Below are 22,093 nucleotides of genomic sequence, written 5' to 3' on the forward strand. Positions count from 1 at the left end.
CCGCCTTTCCTCTTTCCTCCACGCCCCTCCCCCCAATTGTCTCAGAAGGCACTCCCAAGGCCCAGATGTTATACAGTGCGAGATATTTTCCAGTAGACATATCTGGCAGTTTGGCAAAGCAGCGCAGGCAGTTTGAACTACTCAGGGCTGGAGATACGGTTGGGGTGCTGACGAAATTGCTTTCCTCCTTTTTTAAAAAAAGACAAGACTTATTTGTAACTGCAGTGATGCATTTCAATCTTTATCCAAGTCTCGTTTATGGAAATTATCCATAGATGTCTGCTGCCTTTATAGGAATGTCTACACATCTTAGAAGTCTGATATCTTCCTAATATGCATTCCTACTGGGTTTTGTTTTTTTTAAGTGCCCATTATTTTACATTATTTTTCTAAATACACACTTTATATCATGCATTTATTCATTTTTATCTTTTTTATTTATTATTTGAAAACGAGCAAACTAATAATGCATCCAAAACCACAGTGTTGGTAGGATCATGTTCATTTTGGTGTGTTCCTTCCCACCAGCTGCTTTGTAATGAGTGGGGCAAATCCAGCCTTTGTGAGCAAAGGAAGACATTATGGGCTAGATTCACAAACCTACCAAGAATATCCATGACATTAGTTTTCCTAATTATAACACTAGTACTTCTGTACTGTTTTCTAATATTCCCTTCACACTGAAGTGCTATGGAACTATGGCTTTCTGACCAATACACAGTGGTACCTCTGGTTACAAACACTTCAGGTTACAAACTCCGCTAACCTGGAAGTAGTACTTCGGGTTGAGAACTTTGCCCCAGGATGAGAATGGAAATTGCGTACCGGTGGTGCGGCGGCAGTGGGAGGCCCGATTAGCAAAAGCGTGCCTCAGGTTAAGAACGGTTTCGGGTTAAGAACGGACCTCCAGAATGAATTACGTTTGTAACCCAAGGTACTACTGTACCAGAATGTCACACTAAATTTCATTGACACCACGCTAGTGGGTTTGGTGAGACACAACAACAAACATCATTGGACAACATCACTGCTCCCTTTCTACACATATGTCCTTCTGTTCCCCTGTGATGAAAAAAATTGTATGCCGGTGTACCACCCCAAATTTCGTCTCTTTATTCCCATGATATTCTGGGATAAGGGAGCTGCAAGCAGATTTCCCCCTCCTGGAATGCCATAACATGGAAATGAGCACTATATATGTGTAATAGAGTTGGCTCACCATTTACGTGAGGGATCAGTTCTGGGGGTCTGTGCACAAAGGCAGAATCATGCAAAGTCAGGACCCCCCTCCGAACCCCCCCCAAAGGAAGCACTCCCCCAGAGCCCTTGAATCTCTTTCCCAGAGGCTGGTGAGGAAAACCTACTGGGTGTGCTGTTGGAGGGGAAATAAATAAACTGAGAGTGGGAAATTACAGGTTGCGATTGCAAATGTAAAGGGTCCATAAATTGTGGGTCCACTGTATTCTGTTTTCTGGAAGCAGCTTTTTGTGTGAAAACTCAAATATACTTACAGTTAATGGTGATAATGAATAAACTGCTGTGTGAATGCAGCCTAAATGTTGCATCACATGGTTTTGCTAGATTCCCCCCCCCCCCATGTTGTACTACTACCTTGTTTAGATTGAATTGTTTCCCTTTTTGCTTGGTATTTGATGGGGCGGCATGCTATTTCTGTTTATGTCCGTCATGTAGAAGTTGCTTTTTGGCCTCATGATCTAAAAGCGGTCCCATTTGTTTTCTTACGAATGGAAAGAATAGATTCCTCTGACTTTCATCTCCGAAGCCATCAGAAGAGGGAGTAGAATAGCTGTCCCCCATATATCTGGAGATTTCTCATAATTACAAGTGTGGGTTTGTGACACCTGGACACCTTTTCTCATATGGGCAAAATGTTTTTTTTCTCTCTGCATCCTGAATTGAATGATTGTGGTGGGTGACATTAGGCCAACTCATTTATTTTTATTTTTATTCTCTCTTCCTCCAATGTCTCCGTGGGAGAAAACACTCTCCTTTTTCATGTAATCTGTGCTGGGCTCTGCCGATCATTGTTTTCTTAGGGGCTGTTTCTCATAATATGCCTGCCACCTTCTGGGTGATGGATGCTTCGTAAAGTGAGCCATTTCATATGTGCCGGATTGCCTTGTGGATTGGTTTTCCAAGAGTTGTCTCTCCACTACTGTCAGACATTGCTGGTGGCGACAGTACACCCCATGGAGACCTACTTATTCAGCAAGCCAGTATCCTCTAACAGCTCACTGCATGAAGTAACTACCATACAGAGGCCGCTTCAAGCAGTTCCTGCAGTGGTTGTATTTTGACTAGCCCTGAGTTGCGTACGGATTTATCTTCTTGTTTTTACTTGAGAAGTGATACCATGACAAATATGTCTGAGAAGCCCTGATGTAAAAATAGTATTTTATATGAGACATCGAAGCAGCTTATCATTCCGTTTCCTCCTTCCTTAGATTTACTCTTTTGGATACTGGACTGCAAAATACAAGCACAACCCATCAATCCATTGTGAGGGAATCACACATGTAGAACTTGATGCTTATCACTTCAGAAGTGGGCCAGTCACCCATTCCAGGAACACATGATTAATTCTACATCCACACACACTGCTTTAAGATTCTTCCCTCACTCTCCTAATGCCTGTTTGTCTTCTTAGAAGCCGGAGCTGATATAGAGAAAACTTCCAAAGGAAGGTTCTGTTGTGTTTTCAGAATACTAACAGGCAAATTGGTAACACTGGAATATTGTTTTTAGTCCACTTCCCCTTCCTCCATTCTGTCCGTAAAGATAAAGGTACCCCTGACCATTAGGTCCAGTCACGGACGACTCTGGGGTTGTGCGCTCATCTCACTCTATAGGCCAAGGAAGCTGGCGTTTGTCCGCAGACAGCTTCCGGGTCATGTGGCTAGCTTGACTAAGCTGCTTCTGGCGAACCAGAGCAGCGCACGGAAATGCCGTTTACCTTCCCGCCGGAGCGGTACCTATTTACCTACTTGCACTTTTTGGCGTGCTTTTGAACTGCTAGGGGGGCAGGAGCTGGGACTGAACAACGGGAGCTCACCCTGTCGCGGGGATTCGAACCACCGTCCTTCTGATTGGCAAGCCCTAGGCTCTGTGGTTTAGACCACAGCGCCGCCCGCATCCCTATTCTGTCCATAGAGCATAGTTAATTGTCTATGGAGCCATGGAATATTCATGAATATTCTAACTGTGGCAAAAACAGTGCTGCTTTCTTGTGGGAAGCGAAAGATCAGTTTTTCTGACACAGAAGCAGCAAGTCCTTAAACCTAGCAGTGGGCTGTTCTAAAAGGACCCAGGCATTCCAGGAAGCTGGAGCAAGGAGTCTATGGGACAGGAAGTGAATATGTGTGTGATGGAAGAGGAAGCTGATTTTATTCTTAACTATATATGTATACCACTATTAGACAAGCCTTCAGTGCCAGGTCTCTATTAACATATACAAAGTTCAACATTAAATAACTTCTTTGGGATTTTGTGAAGTTCTACTTCTTTAAAGCATAATGGTGTTGTGTGGACTATGTGCGTTTTGTTTTGTTTTTTAAAAAATATATTCTACTTCCCACTTCAGGAATGGATCACAAGCTTTATAGCACGCTCCCCCCCTTTTTTTTTTAAAGAGGCCATTGACTTAGTTGGACTGGTTACATGCATTTCAAAGATAATGCAGCTCACAGCTTCACACTATAAAGGGGCACAGTTTATAAACTAATCATGCTCTTGGCATCTGGGACATTTTCACTTTAGAATGTTATAAGACAACTTCCTACTTGAGGTGGAGCTGTGGTGGTTTACCTCAAAGCTTTTGTAATGTTACCTTCATTCTCTGGTAGTAATATGGTGATAATTGTGCTCCAGTAATTTCAACTACAAAAGTAACTTGCAGAAAGCTAGCCCAACTTTAAAATAGTTTGCAAGACGCAGCCCTTGATGATGCCTTTTAAAAAACAAATTACTTAGGCACATTATTTATATTTAAGCTTTTAGTATCGTCTCTTATGAAGCCATCTCTGTAGCACATACTGATGAATTTTCTGTGTTTCCAGTCCTGAAGTGTTCCTTAGCTTTGACGTTTTTAATTTGGTACATTTTTGCAGCGGTTTTCTGTAATCGCAGCAGCTCTCTAAACAGCACCGCTGTGACTGTAAAAATCACAACAAAGCGTACCTAGCTCTTCATCCACTCAGGTTGCGCTCATGGTTACACAAATATTAATTGCTGTAGAAATTGCTATGAAGTTGCCTCCTCTTGGCAGCAAATGGTGTGTAGAAGAATTCATTGAGGTGTAATGTTGGGTTAGTTGGTATTCATAATCAAGGTCAGTCCTTCATCATGGTTATGATGGTTTATACCCTTTTGGATGTTTCCTTCTTTGTACAGTTGCATCTGCAGCAGTGCTAACCACCGTTAACAGTAGCTGACATTAGTTAGCAAGTGTTTGCAAATAAGCCTGGCGTCCTCTAGGGCTCCTCCTGGCCCCCACACTCCTATCGGCCAAAACATCTAGATGACAGGAGGCCATCAAAGACTGAACTGCACCATGGTTATTCTGTTCCTTTCCATCTTTTCCATTCTGAACATTTTTAATTTCTAAATTCAGAGTTCCAGAGTAGAGTTGTACAAGTAACACTGCATTGGGTGCAATAGAATCTCTCCCCCCCCCAGCATCCTATATACTAACAGTGAGCTCATTGTCTCAGTGTGGTTCCTTATGTAAGCCAAAACCCTCCACATACTATAAGAGAGAACTCAGCAGACTTGGGAGAATTGCAAAGTTTGAAATACTGTAAATACCTTTAGGTAACAATAAGTTGGGGAGGTGGGAAGCCCAAACAGCCTAATGATGACTGAAGAGGTGGCATAGAAAACCTAGGGAGGGAGAAAATGGTATGGAATATTCTGGAAGAGAGCATGGCTAGTTGGCTGGAACCCTGAACACTTCACACAGCAATCAATTTTGCTTCTAAGGGTTCCGCCTGGTCTTCCTTCAGATGAAGAGTAAGGTTTTGTGCCACGGCTTAAAGTCTCAGCATTGTCCAGTCTGACAGTGAATAGTCCGCCAGCTGAAGACTCGAGAGCATGCAGTTTGTCACCATTGTGGGTGGTTAATCGCCTTCTCAGCAACCAAGTATGCAGAGCAGATGTCAGCACCAACTGAATGGCAGTGAAAATATCTGTACCCACCTACAAGGCCTCTGTGAACGCTTGCGTGCCAAAACTCCCAGTTGCTACCAGATTATTCATCAGGTCAGCTTTGACCAGCATTTGTGATATAGCTCACGCCTCTTAAGAATATGGTTTGTTTTCAACTCCTTCCAGAATTCAATTTGCCTCTCCTTTGATTACATGTGTGTACAGCAGTAGATGAGCTGGTTTCAGCTCTGTGAGAAAGATGTCCTTTATGGGCTGAAAATCAGGGACCTCTGCTGAGCTGTTTCTCACTTCCTCTATTACTTTATACTGTATCCGTATTTCCTCCAGCATCTTGGTGGCATCTAGATTAGCAGCACAGCTCTGCCTTCTCATTAGACCAGACATACAGAAATCTTGTGCTACTTCATGACTGCACCTGAACCACACTTCCCTCTTGTGTGATTGGCTTTTTAAACCTAAATTGCTAGTGTGGGGACTGATCCAAGCTGGGAACCTGGTGGGGAGCAGTTTTGTGGGGGGAAACTCTTTGCCTCCCCACCATGGTCATGATCAAGGATCTCACATCTCCTATCGGTATTTGCGGGGTGGGGAAACAGCTGTTAGAGCAAAAGAGAGACCCCCCACCCCCAATGCAAATGGCAGGCACAGGGGCTCTGACTCAGATTGGGACAACAGCAGCGGGGAGGGGGTTAAAAAGAAACCATCCCATGTCAAAGCCCTAATCTGATTTGAGGTCCTACATTTGCAATTTGCTTTTTTAAAAAAACCATCAAATCATGCTATTGTTAATTGCATGAATGGTGTTGCAGCTAATGGATCAGCACCAGTACGTCTGCACTGGGCCAGCGTGGTACAGTTCCAGTTTGTTGTTGCCTGCAAAGAAACATGCAGTTAGAGAGTCTACCTCTTGGGGATAGCTTCTCATTTCCTGTTAGAACAGTTACACTGTGCATGTCGGATTGAGCTGGTAATGAGAACTGTGGGCAGAAGGTTGAAAAGGTGCCTTTGTCTTGTTCTGTGTGAGAGAATGTTTCCCTTGCTGTGAGCATTGGATTGTAGGCAAATACAAGCTGTTCACTGTAAAAAGAGTTTAAGCATCAAAATGGTGTGTGTTTTTGCTTTTATATATATATATATATAAAAAGAACACCTTTTGGCTTAGCACAAATTATTTCTTTGCGAAGTCTGCATTCTCCGCAAAGTATGTTTGGAAATGAATGCTAGGAGAAGGGGAGGCCGTTGTAGTTTTTTGTAACCACCCAAGGTAATCTGGTAAATGGATCCTCCTAAATGGTTAGGCTGGCAAAGGTTTTGGGGCAGCGCTGTTTTTAGGGTGTGTGTGTCACATTAAGGAGTGTTTAGGTTTTTCTATCATGGCTTCCCTTCCTGCTTTCAGGTTTCTCCCATTCAGCCTTCACATTTGGAATAGAGAGTCATATTAGCCAATCCAACATCAATGGGACACTAGTGCCACCTGCTGCCCTCATCTCCATACTTCAGAAAGGCCTGCAGTATGTGGAAGCAGAGATCAGCATCAATGAGGTGAGTAGCTGTGTTGTCTTATGTGGAGAGACACACCACTTGAGTACACTATGTAGTACGTACACTATGGAGTATGTTAGATATTGAAGAACCTACCTCTTGCCTGTCTCCGTTAACTCTTACCCAAGAGCAAGCCACAGTTTTGAGCTGGAATGGATAACTGGTGGCATTTGTGCAAGGAATCAATACAGAACAGTAAGAAATTAAGTATATTTACAGTACCAGAGGGTTGGAAAAGATTTAGGCCTTACTGAGCAATTGGATACAATTGCCTTATGTGTCTCTAAGAATAGGAGAGAGCAAGAGCTAAAAATACAAGGGAGGATCCTGGTATCTTCCTGAACAGTAGCCCTCCGTAGGCCTCCCGGTGGCTGTGCCACCAGCCAAGAAAGAAGGCATTCATGGGCAGCATTTGCTAATAAAGGAGAAACAATCATAGCTTTGTGCATCTGGATTTTCTTTGTAAAGATGTTTACATTAAATCATTGAGAAGGGCTCTTCCTTTGAATTCTCTTGCTGTTTTAAATTACGCTATCTTAAAAAAGAAGCAGCACATGTGTAAAGCAGAGAGGCATGGGAAGATGCTGTCTTCCCATCAGATTTCTTCCCTGTACTCTGTAGTTCCAAAATTTTCAGATTAGACTTCATCCTGAACAAACATGTCAAGAGGAACTGACAAATTTTGTTATTTTTTTTATAGACGTAGTAGATAGTCGTCACTAGCCATGATGACTGTGAGTGTGAGGCAGTGTGCCTCTGAATACCAGTTGTTGGGAGTCACTAGTAGGGAGAGTCCTGCTGCACTCGGCTTCTGCTTATGGGCTTCTCATAGGCACCTGGTTGGCCTCTCTTGTGAAAGAGAAGGCTAGACTGGATGGGCCTTTGGTTTTTGCAGTCTTATTAATTATCGCAGAAGTGAAGGTGAAATGGGGTGAATTTGAGCCTGGGTAGTTCAGTTGCTAAGAGCATGGGACTGATAACTCTTAAGGTTGCAGCTAGGATCCTCTTATGGGACAGCTGTGTATTCCTGCATTGCAGGGGGTTGGACTAGAATGATCCTCAAGAGTTCCTTCCAGCTCTATGATTCTTTGATCCCAGAATGCCTTTTCAGAGCCAATGCTCTTCTAGGAACCTAGAAAGCTGCCTTATTCTGAGTCAGACCATTGGTCTATGTAGTTCAGTGTTGTCTACAGTGACCAATAGCAGCTCCTGAGCGTCTCTCCCAGATCTGCCTGGGGACGCCATATTACTACTACTACTACTATTACTAGCATTATTATTATTATTATTATTATTAACCTTCAAAACCACTGCATCAAGGCTATTTACACATAAAAACAATTAAAGTCATTTATAAACACGAAAGCAACAGATACATTTAAGGCAAAACTAAAACCCTAACAAATGGATGCAGTGGTACCTCGGGTTACATACGCTTCAGGTTACATACGCTTCAGGTTACATATGCTTCAGGTTACAGACTCTGCTAACCCAGAAATAGTGCTTCAGGTTAAGAACTTTGCTTCAGGATGAGAACCGAAATTGTGCTCCGGCGGCGTGGCAGCAGCAGGAGGCTCCATTAGCTAAAGTGGTGCTTCAGGTTAAGGACAGTTTCAGGTTATGTATGGACCTCCGGAACGAATTAAGTACTTAACCCGAGGTACCACTGTACTTGTGGTAAAGACCCATTTATACAGCTGGGAAAGCCCATCGGAACAACAATTACTGCTACTGTTTCTGGAAAGCACAGTTAGTGGGTGCCAGTTGTATCTCAACAAGAATACTCAATCCAGTGCTGTTCCGTCACTGTGTGCTCAGCAGTCCAGAGTGTGGTGATTAAAAACTCACCAAGAGGCTTCTCTTACAGAAGGTTGTTACAGATGGCTCCGTCACCGTATTCTGCTTGGCATTCTCTTGGGTGTCGCCTGTCCTCTCAGCCTCCTAATTCGTTTTCTTTTCATTTTCCTTCCCCTCCCTCAGGACGGCACAGTGTTTGACGGCAGGCCTATAGAGTCGCTATCGTTGATAGACGCAGTAATGCCTGACGTGGTACAGACTCGGCAGCAGGCTTTGCGGGAGAAATTAGCTCAACAGCAAGCTAGCACGGCACCAGTCACAGCGCCGGCCACCACGGCCACCACAGCTTCTACAGCAACGACAACTGCTGTCCCTCAGCAGAACACACCAAAGAATGGAGAAGCCACTGTGAATGGAGAGGAGAATGGGGCACATGCAATAAGTACGCTTCCTATGGGTGTGGCTCGCGAGTGCCGGATTTTGTGCAACTGCAGCACAACCTTTGGTTTGGGTCTAGGCTCCGAATTCATCACTTTGAGAAGTGCAGTAGTTATTTTTTATGTAGAGCTTCCCTTGGGAATGGTCTGGGAGCTGAAGCTGGTTCAGAATGCTGCTGCCAGGTTTTTGAGGGGAACACGTATTGCATCTTTACTAAGGGAACCGCACTGGCTGCTGATGAGCTGCTGCTCCATGTGCAAGGTCTGGTTGTTAAGATATAAAAGCCCTGAACAACTTGGGACCAGGTTCCTGTGGCTGTAGAAAACCTTTGTCCAATACGTTCTGGATTTTTGAAGCCCAGGAAAGGGGACTCCGTAGGCTTTCAAGACAGCTTATATCACCTAGCACAGCTCCTTACCTTTTTGCCTCTGACTAGAAGAATAAATTATGCAGATATGTGTACTTGCATTTAACTTGCATGATTTTATGGAGAACACAAAACTGATACATTATTGGCATGGAATTTCGGTTACCTTGGGGAAGAATGTTGATTTATTTAAAAGCACACAGCTCTGCACATGAAGACTCCTCTGAGTTCATGATGCTCAGAAATCGTATGAAGACATGGAGAATAGTTATTCTGCAGCCATTCTGTTGCAGGTTTTCAGGATCTTGATACATCCCAACATAGTAGCTGCTTGCTTTCTATTGGGACCAAGATCCCCAAGAATTGCCAGCACTAACCACATGTCTGGGTCTATAAGGATATGCCAGGTTTCCACACCATAGAATAGGCACCAGCACTCTAAAATTAAGTTAGGAAACTTCAACTCCTGCATTTAGTCAGGGACCTCATTCACATGTCCTGGTAAATCACATGAACGTTCTCTCCTCCCTGCTAGTGGATGGGAGAAACATGTCTGAAATGGGGACTGTGCTTTGCTTTGCTCCAAACAAACCATGTTTTGCAGCACTGTCTTTTTCTTCACCAGCTTGTTCTTGTTCTTGACATGTTTGTGGTTTGTGTGAGTTAAATTAACTATGACGCCCAGTTTGGATATAACACTACATCAGGGATCATGGTTTGTGTGGGTGGGGATGAGCAAAGTGGCCTAGATTCAGTGTGAACTGGTCTACTGTAGGAAACATGAAGAGGATCAGACTTTTAATCACAACATCACTGTACTAAAAATATGCATAGTAGTGCACAGCTAGGCAATATAAGGCAGACACAGGCTTGTCTGTGTTCAAATCCTTCCTCGGTGTTAAGTTCAGTAGATGGGCTTGGGGAAGTGGTCTAACTGAATTTCCCCTAAGTCTCATCCGTTTCTCCTTACTGTTTCTGAGTCAGCTATTTCCCTATCTTCCCCAACCCCCATTTGGATGTTATATTCCCAGGATTAAAGATTAATTTATTTGGGAATTATCCATGTGTAAATAAAATTTGGCAGTATAACTATGTGTTACTTTTCCCTATAGGATCTCTTGCCATTAATTGCACAGTTTGCAATGTACAGAAGGGAGCAGAAACTAATCACTGTGTGCGGTTTTCATTGTTGTTATAATTAATGTCATCTTATCAGCAGTTCACCCAGATCATGGTGTGAAATATGACTTGTTTAAAAAGCCTGTTCTTAAATGTAGACAGTTACATTTCCTTCTGATCTTGGTAAGGAAAATGTGTATTTATGCAGCTAGCATAAAGCAATCAAATAAGTTATTGGAATTAAATGGTTTTGTCCAGTCTTCTCTGTAAATAATTACAGCTAAGAGTAACATGCTGCAAATTGGAAAAAGCAAAACAGAACAAAACTGAAAAGAATAACTAACAGTACGTAATCACTGCCTTACCTCAATGTGTGTGTTTTGTCGTGCAGATAATCATTCAAAGCCAATGGAAATTGATGGGGATGTTGAAATTCCTTCTAACAAAGCAACAGTTCTCCGGGGTCACGAATCAGAGGTGTTCATCTGTGCCTGGAATCCTGTCAGTGATCTGCTAGCATCGGGGTAAGTTAAAGAATTAGAACAGCTCTCACTGTATTTAAGTTGCATTCATCTGTAGTCAGTGCTGATTTAGAGCATCAGTAATGTGGATCTCATGTGCCCTCTCTGTATGTCATTGTTATGACAGACATAGTCCTAACACATTGTGGCTAATGCGTTCTCTCAAACCAACTTATAGGAACTTAGGAGGCTGCCCTGTATTGGGTCAGACTGCTTCCTCCATCTTACACCATACTGTAATTGTCAGGGGCTCTCTAGGGTTCTCAGGCAGAAAGTCTTTTCCTCTGCCTGTTACCTGAGCCTCCTTTTAAAACATAGCTACTAGCTATGGCCCCAGCATCTAATAAAATCCAACATCTAGTGAAATAACTTCCAAGAGAGTGGATTGCCCTTCGTAGTGCATTTTTGTTAGCCTTGTTCTGTCAGGTTTCCAAATACAATTACTACTGCAGTTTTACTTTACAGTGTTATGGTTAGAAATTGGAAGTTGTGAGGTCCTGGAGTTGTTGTTACTCAATCATTTTCGGTTTCTATATTATTTCATCATGTTGTCGTTGAACGTGCCTTGCGATTTTGTTGTTGTTGTTGTTGTTAAAGAAAAGCAGTCTATTCGTTTGGTGGGTTTTTTTAAAAAACAACAACAACATTTCCTGTGTGTGTTAACAAATATACGTTCATATCCTGTTCCGTGTGCATGACAAACACATTTCCTCTTGATAGATCTGGTGACTCTACAGCCAGAATATGGAATCTAAATGAGAACAGTAATGGTAGTTCCACTCAACTCGTCTTGAGGCACTGCATAAGAGAAGGAGGACATGATGTTCCCAGCAATAAGGATGTAACATCGTTGGACTGGAATGTAAGTTGACTGCTAAAACTCTTGAAGGTGTCTGTGAAATGTAGATTGCTATATATATATATTTTAAAAAAATTGGTGCTTCCATTCCAACCTGGTGTTATTTTACACTAGCAAAATATCTGTCACCATGATGGATGGAGTGTGCATAGGGGGGATTATGTACGATAAGGGGGATGCCAACACACCAGCTGATCTCTTTCAGGAGGGCTAAGCTACTCAGTGACAGCGATAAGGAGGACCCTTGCAATTGCAGCATTTTTGCCAGAAACACTTTTATTTTTCCATGTCGTTATGTGTGGCAGTCATCCCCATACCTAAAAGAAAATAAAAGGTGGGATGAAATGTTTAACGCTTATATGAGCAGGTAGGTAGAATAATTGTTTTGGAAAGGGCAAGCAGTCCTTCCATCACCTCTGAATACTAACTCAAGTGTAAAAGTCTCGCAGTGCTTCTGTCATTTATTCAGACTCATAGCCTAGTCGCTCTAGTTCCTCTTTGCAAACAAGTACAAAACATTTAACAGCTCATGAAAAAGCTTTTTGGTCTTTCCATGCTGTTGCTTTATGCTTGTTACTTGATAGACTTTGATCTAGCAAATCTTCAATCTAAGAAATAGGATTTGCCCACCATTTCCATGACTTACCCCTTAAGATTCAAAAATATTTTATTGTCTTGTTTGTCAGAGGCCTGCATCATTGGGGAACCTGCCAAGGGTCCTGGAGCTGCGAAGAGCCTATTACTAGCCAACCCAAGGCTGTTGCTGCCCATCCTTCACCTCGCCTCCAGCCATATTATAGTGGCGAGTGGTTTTTACTCCAGTCTGCTCTGACACCATGTTGGATTACCCAAAATGCAACACTGTAGTTGAGTTTGGTCAGATATTGCATTCTGGGTAACTTAACTTGGCAAGTGCCCACTGCAGATTAGGTCTGAGCACCAGCTTGGCTGCCATTCAAAAGCACCACCAATGGCCATCACTGAAACATGTCCAGGGGGGCAGGTGGGGTGGGGTGAATGAATGAACGGCAGCTGCACTGTGGTGGGAACCGGCGGGGAACCTGGTTGATGTCAAGTGAGGGTCTATCATTGGCACCATGCTCATGTGCCACCCCCGGTCCCTTGCTAAATAATGACTTTTGCATCACTGCTCTTGAACTGAAGCCTAACACATTTATTATTAAAATACACAAGAGAATAGACTTCATCATGTGGTTGGTATACAGCTGGGGGGGGGGGGGAGTACAGTATCCATTTAAGAAGCATCAATTTACCTGCGTTTTGCATGGCAAACAGTCAACAGTTTGTTAAATACTTCTGCAACATTAACTCGGTGAACCAGAAGCACACTTATTTGCTTAGGCAGTTGGAGCCCTTTTTGTTTATTTATGTGCAAAGTGTTGTGATGCCTTTTATGAGGCAAAGATAAATAGTGTAATGAACTTTTAATTTGCAAAAACAATGCAAGAGTTGTGCAGTGCCTCATTTGGAGTAAAAGATTTACGCTGCCTCTAAGACAAACTCAGCCAAAACAAATAGGTTTGTAAGATTAAAGGTTTCCTTGCTTTGCAGTGTTTACTGCCGTCTGCAAATGAATCAGGTCTCCCACTTGCAAAATCACGTATGCCTCTTCCCAGCGCAGTGAAAATCTAGTTTGTATCCTGTTGTTATCTGTCCTCTTTGCTGTATGTCATGCATAAAAATGCAGATAGCTCCACACTTGCCATCCTCTTTTCCGCACTATGGAATAAATTTTCTGCAAAACATTCTAAAGCTCCCGGGGGTTGTGGCAGACAAGGATGTTTTCTAATCTTAAACTCCAGAGCTCCAGAAGAAGGAGCAGAAGTGTGAATGACATGAATGCAAACAATAGGACTGGGAAATGAGCCGTATGGCTGTAGTTGCACTATTAAAAATATGAGGAAATCGTTATGCATAGCATCCTATCCCAATTGTTATTCTCCACCAATAAATAGACAAAGCTTTCCCCCCCCCCCCATGGATTGTAAAAAAAATGTGCTCTTAGTCACCGATCAAAAGTATAGAAATAAAAAATAGTATTCATAAATGTAGTGTATCTATGATACCTGCAGCAACTACATAAGGTGGACCAATGTGATTATCCCCATATTACCCATGGGGGTAGTAGCTGAAGCTAGGAGTTAGTGGCTTGGCCAAGGGCCACTGAACAGGGAGCCTCGAGAAGCAGATCCATGAGTCATTTGTGGTTCTGCTTTTCAAGCTTATTGTGCAACTTAAGGACAGAGAGGTTCCTCATATGCCCTCTGGCATATGAGTTCCAGATGCATTAGGAGTATTTCTCCTTCCTTTGCATGTTCTACCGGTAGCGTGATCCACTCTTGCATTCATTCATTCATTCATTCATGCTTGCTAGCTTCCACCTACATTCCAAGTCACGTGAAACATTCCAAATCATACCTGAGCTTCTTTGTTGAACGAGAGCTTTCTGGTGCACCGTCTTAAATACCAATGCACCAGCTTATTCTCTTACATGTGGCACGCAGGAGAGAAAGCACACAGCATGTACATGTGACACTGTTAACCCTCATTTCTTCCAAAGAGCTTGAGGCGGCAAATACATTTCCTTCCCTCCCCATTTTATCCTCACATCCAATGTGTGAGGTAGGCTAGGCTGAGATGTAAGTGACTAGAACCAAAGTCAGCTTGTGAGCTTTAAGGCTAAAGGGGAATTTGAACCTAGGTGAAGTATAAAATGTTTGAAACAATGGTCAAGCTTGCACTGAACAAATGTGTGGGTTCTTGGAACGAGTATCACAGTATCCCTTTGCTCTTCTCCTTCCTGCCACTGTGCTACCCAGGCCTAAACCATGGTTTGGCTTAGCATTATATCCAAACCTGAGGTCATGGTTTGTCTCACTTTGGATAAACCACCATCTATAATGAAGGATTGTTCTTAGTTTGCTGCTTGCACTTTGTCTGCGGCCTACAGGTCCCCCTCTTCGGAACTATATATCTCTACTTTTCTACAACGTAGGAGCTTCAGATGAGTTCACATATGAATGTTCACACTTGACGAATGCAACTTCAGGTGATGGCTTGCATGTGTGAAATACCTATTACAGAACAAATGCCACAGTCAGGGGTTATATATCACTTGACATGATATCAAACATATTTTAAAATAAGCATCGTAACACATATTTGCATGTGAACTTGGGGAAATGGGCTTTTATTCCCAGCCGTTTCCACTTGAAATACTTTAGCCTTCAAGAATCTAATGCTCCCAGATACGCCACAGTTCAAATGAGGTCTCAGTTAGGCAATTATCACCTCCTCAAGTTGCCAGTTGTGAAGTTAAAAACAGTTACATTTTGGCAGGTGAAAAAACAAGCCTCCCCAAAACATCAGTTATTGGGTGCCCTATAGATTGTATGCATTCATGTATGTATGTATGAATGCATGCATAAAATAAGTAAGTGTTGGTTTCTTGTGTGTAAAGCACTGAACTGTAAAGCACTTTAGGAAGTTCTTATTACATAGTCAAGAAGCTATGATGACTCTTAATGAAGTCATCTTTCAGTTGTTGTTCAAGGGGTAAAGAAAATGAAATTAATGGTTGTAATGATCAAAATTAATTGGGACTTTTGTATCAGTAAATACACACACACACAGCTTTATTTCAGTCCCTAGACACAAAATACACAGTGCAGCGGAACAGTCTTGCTAGCCAACAGAAGGGCTTTAGCCCATATTTCTAATTCTTACTGCCTCCAAGAGGAATTAAGTAAATATATGTAAAAGTTCCATTGAAGCTGTTCTGTTCTGTTCTCTGCTCTGTTCTTTTCTCAGTGGTCTTCTTTAGGGAAAGGGGGGAATATAGATATGTTGGCATGTTTGGAAGGGTAAGGGAAGGAAATCTCTCAGCTCAGCTAAAACACCTCATAAAAATAATTATGTCACAATTTTGTTTCTTAGCGGTTTAATTGCTCTGACAGTGCAATGCTGCTTTAGCCGTCTTTGTTTCCATCTAGGTGCCAGGAGTGCCAGGCTTTAATTATGGGTACAATCCAGTAATGATGCTTGCTCTAGCTTAGTGGAACACCTAGTTTTGCTTGCTTTTGAAAATTCAGGGTTTGAAGGATGAGTTAGTGAGTTGTAGCTGACTCAGGATATTGTGTGCCTCCTGCAAAAAACACCATTTGATTCTCTTTGTTAACATCCCTACAGACCGATGGGACGCTGTTGGCTACAGGATCATATGATGGCTTTGCAAGAATATGGACAGAAGACGGTATCTGTTTCCAAATAATTAGATGTTTTGTACTGCTGAATTATTTCAACTCCCAAGCTATTTGAAGGAGCTAACTATTGTCTTTCATACTTTGCAGGAAATCTTGCAAGCACCTTAGGTCAACATAAAGGGCCCATCTTTGCTCTGAAGTGGAACAAAAAGGGAAATTACATCTTAAGTGCTGGAGTTGATAAAGTAAGTGTTGAGGTGCATAGCTTGCAAGTATAGAATAGCTCTTGGGAATTCAGCAAAATTTTATTTCTGCTCATCTGGGAGGGGGGAGGTGTTTTGGAAAGCCTAGATTTCATCAAATTGAGTGATTGCTTTCTTAAGGGATAGTAAATCTGTTACATGTGCAGCCTGCCTTGAAACAGGCTGCTTGTTTGCTTGTATGGCATAATTAGTTCTCCTCTTCAACGTTGCCAGAGGTTTTTCATGCACGTGTGTATGTGCATTTGTACACATCTGTTTTTCCCAGTGCCTAAAAATATGTCACAGGAAAATATCTGGTATACTGATAGTGGATTCATGCTCAAAGTGTGGATTCTGGTGTAGCTCAAATTGCATTATCTACACATTGAGAGGAAGGTATCAGCAGACTTAAGGCAACCTCAAACACATAGGAATGGATCCAAATAATTAGTTTCCTGCAGGACTGCTTGAAGTAGAGAGACCTATTACTCACTCCATTACGTTGCTTAGAAATGGATGGTTGGAAACAGTGTTACTTGTCGCAAAGTGTAAGATCTAAACATTATTTTTCAAGAGGGGCCTAATCACAGCTTCCCTCGGTGCAATATGTTGTGAAGTCACTTGCGGCTTCTGCAAATCTTCTTCTTATACAAACCTTGAGATTTTACAAGCTTGCTTACCTTTTTGATTATGTAGAGGAAAACCAAGGACCTGATCTAAATCATATGACCAGTTCTGTTGCAGTGTCTGTAGCATCAATCTTGATTGTGATGCAAACATTACCATGTCTCCGTTAATTATATGTTTTAAACTGTTTTTATTTTTTGATTTGTTGTACCACCATAAGCAGTGGTTTTTATCTATGTATTTTTATTTTGTTTTGGTTTATTTTGGGTTGGGGTGGGGTGATTGTGGAGTGGGGTGGGGATTGGTTTGTTTCCGTGTAATTGTTTGAAAAAGTTTGTTTGCTTTTATATTCTGTAAATGGAGGCGAATATGAGGCTTGGGATTCCTACTGTGGAGGGGCTAGGGAGGTATGGCGGTGGGGGCAGATGTCATAGGCGAAGGGGATCGAGATACGGATATGCTCGTACCCCTTCCAATCTGCGCCCCATCCCGAGAGACGAGGGTAGGGTGAGCAAAGATTACTCACCTCCGTCACTGGTGTTGTGCAATGCCAGGTCTATAGGCAACAAAACCGCCACCCTACGAGATTTCTTCATCTCGCAGGGGGTCGACCTGGCTTGTGTGACGGAGACCTGGGTGCGCGAAGGGGATAATGTTACTTTACGAGAGATGGCGCCCCCGGGTTTCTCCGTCCTCCACCAGTCGCGGACTGTGGGCCGGGGGGGAGGGGTGGCACTATTAATCCGGGAAGATTGTTCTTTCAGGGCTCTACCATCGCCATCGATCCCCGGCATTGAATGTGTTGGCCTAGTGTGGGGCTCAGAGGTGAGCTTGGCTGTCTGGCTGGTGTACCGGCCACCTAGCGCACCAGCAGCCACCCTGTCAGGCCTGCTGGAGGCGGTGGCCGGCTGGGCCTTGGAGTTCCCTAACCTATTGGTATTGGGGGACTTCAACATCCATGCTGATGCCACTCCCTCCTCACAGGCTCTGGACCTGGTGCCTTCCATGGCGACACTAGGGCTCTCCCAGTTTGTTTCGGGCCCCACACATCAAGCAGGCCACACGCTGGATTTGATCTTTGGCGCTGGTATAGATGTGATCATGTTTCCTTCAATGAAGGTGCCATGGTCTGATCACTACGCTCTGAAAGCCAGGATTGACGTTCCACCCCCACCCTGCTTAGGTGGCGAGCCGATTTGGGCTCGCCCGCAGAGGCTGATGGACCCTGATAGATTCCGTCAAGCCTTGCGGGACCTTTCTCCCCCTGGCGACTCATTGACTGAGCTTGTTGAGGGCTGGAATACCCATCTCCTGGCAGCCATCAATGAGATCGCACCTAAGCGCCCTCTGCGACCCCGCAGAAACCGGGCTCCCTGGTTTACCGAGGAGCTCCGGAAAATGAAGCGGGACCTCAGACGGCTAGAGCGAGTATGGCGGCGTGCCCGTGACGGAGCTTCAAGAACATCTTATAGGGTTTTTATGAAAACCTACGAGATGGCTGTGAAGGCCGCTAAGAAGTCCTACTTCTCGGCCTCCATTGCATCCGCTAGTATAATTCGGTCTTTAACGTCCCTCGAAGGACAGTCAAATTTAAATAACAATTTGACACACAGCTGTGAGGCATTTGCGAGCTTTTTTGCGGATAAGGTCTTGTTGCTCCGCCATGACCTCCCTGCCAATTTGGATACAATAAAGGAACTGGAGGCCCCTCGACTGTCCTCGGGTCCAGTATTGGACCACTTCGACCGGATATCCCCAGCCGATGTGGACAGACTCCTCCGAGCTGGAAAGCCCACCACCTGTACTCTTGACCCGTGCCCGTCTTGGCTGATTAGAGCGTGTCCAGACGAGGTGCGGGCCCTCCTGGGGGATATCATCAATTTGTCCCTTGGCACGGGGACATTCCCAGGGGAACTGAAGGAGGCAGTGGTGCGCCCGCTCTTAAAGAAAACATCATTAGATCCTTTAGATCTATCCAATTACCGCCCGGTTTCGAATCTTCCGTTCCTGGGTAAGGTGATTGAGAGAGCGGTTGCTGAACAGCTTGGTGGGTTTCTGGATGAAACATTGGCTCTGGATCCATTCCAGTCCGGCTTCCGCGCTGGTCATGGGACCGAGACGGCTCTGGTTGCCCTAACAGATGATCTTCGTAGACAGCTGGATCGAGGCGGGTCGGGGCTGCTGATTCTTCTAGATTTGTCAGCAGCTTTTGACATGGTCGATCACGAACTTCTGGACCACCGCCTTGCCGACGTGGGGATCCAGGGCACAGTCCTTCAATGGCTGCGCTCGTTTCTCTCTGGTCGGGGACAGAGGGTGGCGCTTGGGGGGGAATTGTCATCGCGCCACTCCTTGGTGTGTGGAGTGCCTCAGGGTGCGATTCTCTCCCCGATGCTTTTTAACATCTTTATGCGCCCCCTCGCCCAGCTTGTCCGGAGTTTTGGGCTGGGCTGCCATCAGTATGCTGATGACACCCAACTCTATCTGTTGATGGATGGCCATCCTGACTCGGCCCCAGACACACTGATCAGATGCTTGGAAGCTGTGGCTGGATGGTTACGTGGGAGCCGGTTGAAGTTAAATCCTTCGAAGACAGAGGTCCTCTGGCTGGGACGGGATGATATGGGACTGAGGGGGCAACTCCCATCTCTTGCGGGGGTGCAGTTAGTGCCAGCACCGTCCGTTAAGGGTTTGGGTGTAATCTTCGATACCTCCCTCTCCATGGAGGCGCAGATTGCAGCTATTACAAAAGCAGCATTTTTTCATCTCCGCCAAGCTAAGCAGTTGGCTCCTTACCTCTCTCGCCCTGACCTAGCTACTGTGATCCACGCGACGGTCACCTCCAGACTGGATTATTGTAACTCGCTCTACGTGGGGCTGCCCTTGAGACTGACCCAAAAACTCCAGCGGGTGCAGAATGCCGCAGCGAGACTCCTTACGGGGTCTTCGCTGCGAGATCACATTCATCCGGTGCTATACCAGCTGCACTGGCTCCCGGTGGAGTACAGGATCAGGTTTAAGGTGCTGGTTTTAACCTTCAAAGCCCTATACGGCCTAGGACCCTCGTACCTACGGGACCGCCTCTCCTGGTATGCCCCACAGAGGAACTTACGGTCTTCAAACAAAAACACCTTGAAGGTCCCAGGCCACAGAGAGGTTAGGCTGGCCTCAACTAGAGCCAGGGCCTTTTCGGCTGCGGCTCCAACCTGGTGGAATGCTCTGTCACAAGAGACAAGGGCCCTGCAGGACTTGACATCTTTCCGTAGGGCCTGCAAGACAGAGCTGTTCCGCCAGGCCTTTGGTTAGGGCGCAGCCTGACTCCCTCCTTTGGCAACCTTTACAAAACTTTATGGCTGCCATCAATCTTGATTTTAATTAATTTTTATAATGTTTTTATAATGTCGCACTATTTTGGTGTTGTTAGCCGCCCTGAGCCCGGCTTCGGCTGGGGAGGGCGGGATGTAAATAAAATCTATTATTATTATTATTATTAATTGGCTATCAATTTCAGGTTATGGAGGCATCATAAAATTCACCTAAACACATGCTGGATGTTATAAGGACCACCTGTCAACACAACACTGCAGTTTACAGGAGGCTTAATACACCATCATTTGTGGTGTGAATCTGAGAGATTTGCTCAAGTGAAGAAATTGACATTTGGTCTCCTTACAGAAACATTTTTTGACTCAGGCTGATTTTAATCTTCCCCTGTGTAATAAGAGCAGTTCATTATCTATGTTAGATTTTCTTATCTGTGTTGTATTATAACAAATGTGTTTTTTGACTAAAATTTTCAGCAGTCAACAACAATGTGTTTCATAGTGAAACCTGCTTTTCTTCAGAACTGAATGTGTGTCTTTTTCTCCCTATCTGCCCCCACCAACATAGACGACAATAATTTGGGATGCTCATACAGGAGAAGCTAAACAGCAGTTCCCTTTCCACTCAGGTAAGGCTAATTAGCCGTCCATGTATTTCCTTAAACATTTTAATTTTAGCAAAAGGCAAAGCAGCTTAAACTTTCGCAATTAAGGCACAAATCACAATAAACCAGTTGATCATTAAGTAATTCAGAAAAGGTCTGCTATAGTTTCATACAGTAGCAATCATCTCTGAAAAGACCCTGTTCCATAGCCTGGCTGATTGTTCCTGCCTGATAGATGGAGCCCAGGACAGGAATTATGCTTTGGTGGGAACCAGAGACAACTTTGAGAGAGCGCTTTTGGATTCCTGCCTTTTGTTGCTGAAAAATGTCACTGAAGCTTTCATGACCACCCCACCGTAGCCTTCAAGAACCCACCATATTTTACTGTATGAAAATACAGTACTGCCGCGTCTTTAGTTTTTGTAGGCACACCAGTTGCGTTTTTGTGAAACAGCTTGTACCCAAGATGTGCTCTGTGCATCAGGACAAATATGTATAAAAATTGTTGTTACGTTATTTGAAAGCCCTTGTGTGTATTTTTTTTTTTTTTTTGGAATTTTAGCAGATTCTCTTTTTCCTGGGTGAATCCAACCTAGGAAGCTTAATCAATAGATTATTGAGAGAGATGGAATTTGAATCTTGAGAATCTTGGTGCATGCTCATTACTGCACCCCCAACACATTGGTATCATGCGGGTATTCCTGGGATGCTGCTCCTGACATTGTGGGGGTACTAGGATCAAAGTGCCAGTCATTATATGGAAGTGGGAAAGGAGCCTTGCCTGTTTGCTTCTTTGCAAGATGTCCTCATGTTGGCTTTCTCTGGTTCCCCTTTTGCAGCCCCTGCTCTGGATGTAGACTGGCAGAACAACACTACTTTTGCATCCTGCAGCACGGACATGTGCATACATGTATGCAGACTAGGCTGTGATCGTCCAGTCAAAACTTTTCAAGGTCATACGGTGAGTTTACGTGGCCCTTTTAACCTATTGCAGTTCCTGCTGTGACAAATGGAACATTTCAAGGGTGAGATATAGATAGATAGATGATAGATAGATAGATAGATAGATAGATAGATAGATAGATAGATAGATGATAGATAGATAGATAGATAGATAGATAGATAGATAGATAGATGATAGATAGAGATATAGATAGATAGATAGATAGATAGATAGATAGATAGATAGATAGATAGATGATAGATAGATAGATAGATAGATAGATAGATAGATAGATAGATAGAT

General features: G+C 43.8%; 1 protein-coding gene across 5 annotated transcripts in view; it reads left to right on the top strand.

Moving 5' to 3' along the window:
- TBL1X (transducin beta like 1 X-linked) overlaps window positions 1-22,093 on the top strand; it is a 143,774-nt gene that overhangs the window by 112,910 nt on the left and 8,771 nt on the right. For all 5 annotated transcript variants that reach the window (XM_081907650.1, XM_081907649.1, XM_081907651.1 and 2 more), the window contains 8 exons: window positions 6,581-6,726; window positions 8,707-8,965; window positions 10,839-10,971; window positions 11,689-11,830; window positions 16,037-16,100; window positions 16,198-16,295; window positions 20,811-20,871; window positions 21,687-21,808. In XM_081907650.1, coding sequence (XP_081763776.1) covers window positions 6,581-6,726; window positions 8,707-8,965; window positions 10,839-10,971; window positions 11,689-11,830; window positions 16,037-16,100; window positions 16,198-16,295; window positions 20,811-20,871; window positions 21,687-21,808 — 1,025 coding nt within the window. The remainder of the gene's footprint in view (window positions 1-6,580; window positions 6,727-8,706; window positions 8,966-10,838; window positions 10,972-11,688; window positions 11,831-16,036; window positions 16,101-16,197; window positions 16,296-20,810; window positions 20,872-21,686; window positions 21,809-22,093) is intronic.

The sequence above is a fragment of the Podarcis melisellensis genome (genome assembly GCF_964234715.1).
Source record: "Podarcis melisellensis genome assembly, chromosome: 4".
Lineage (NCBI taxonomy): Eukaryota > Metazoa > Chordata > Lepidosauria > Squamata > Lacertidae > Podarcis > Podarcis melisellensis.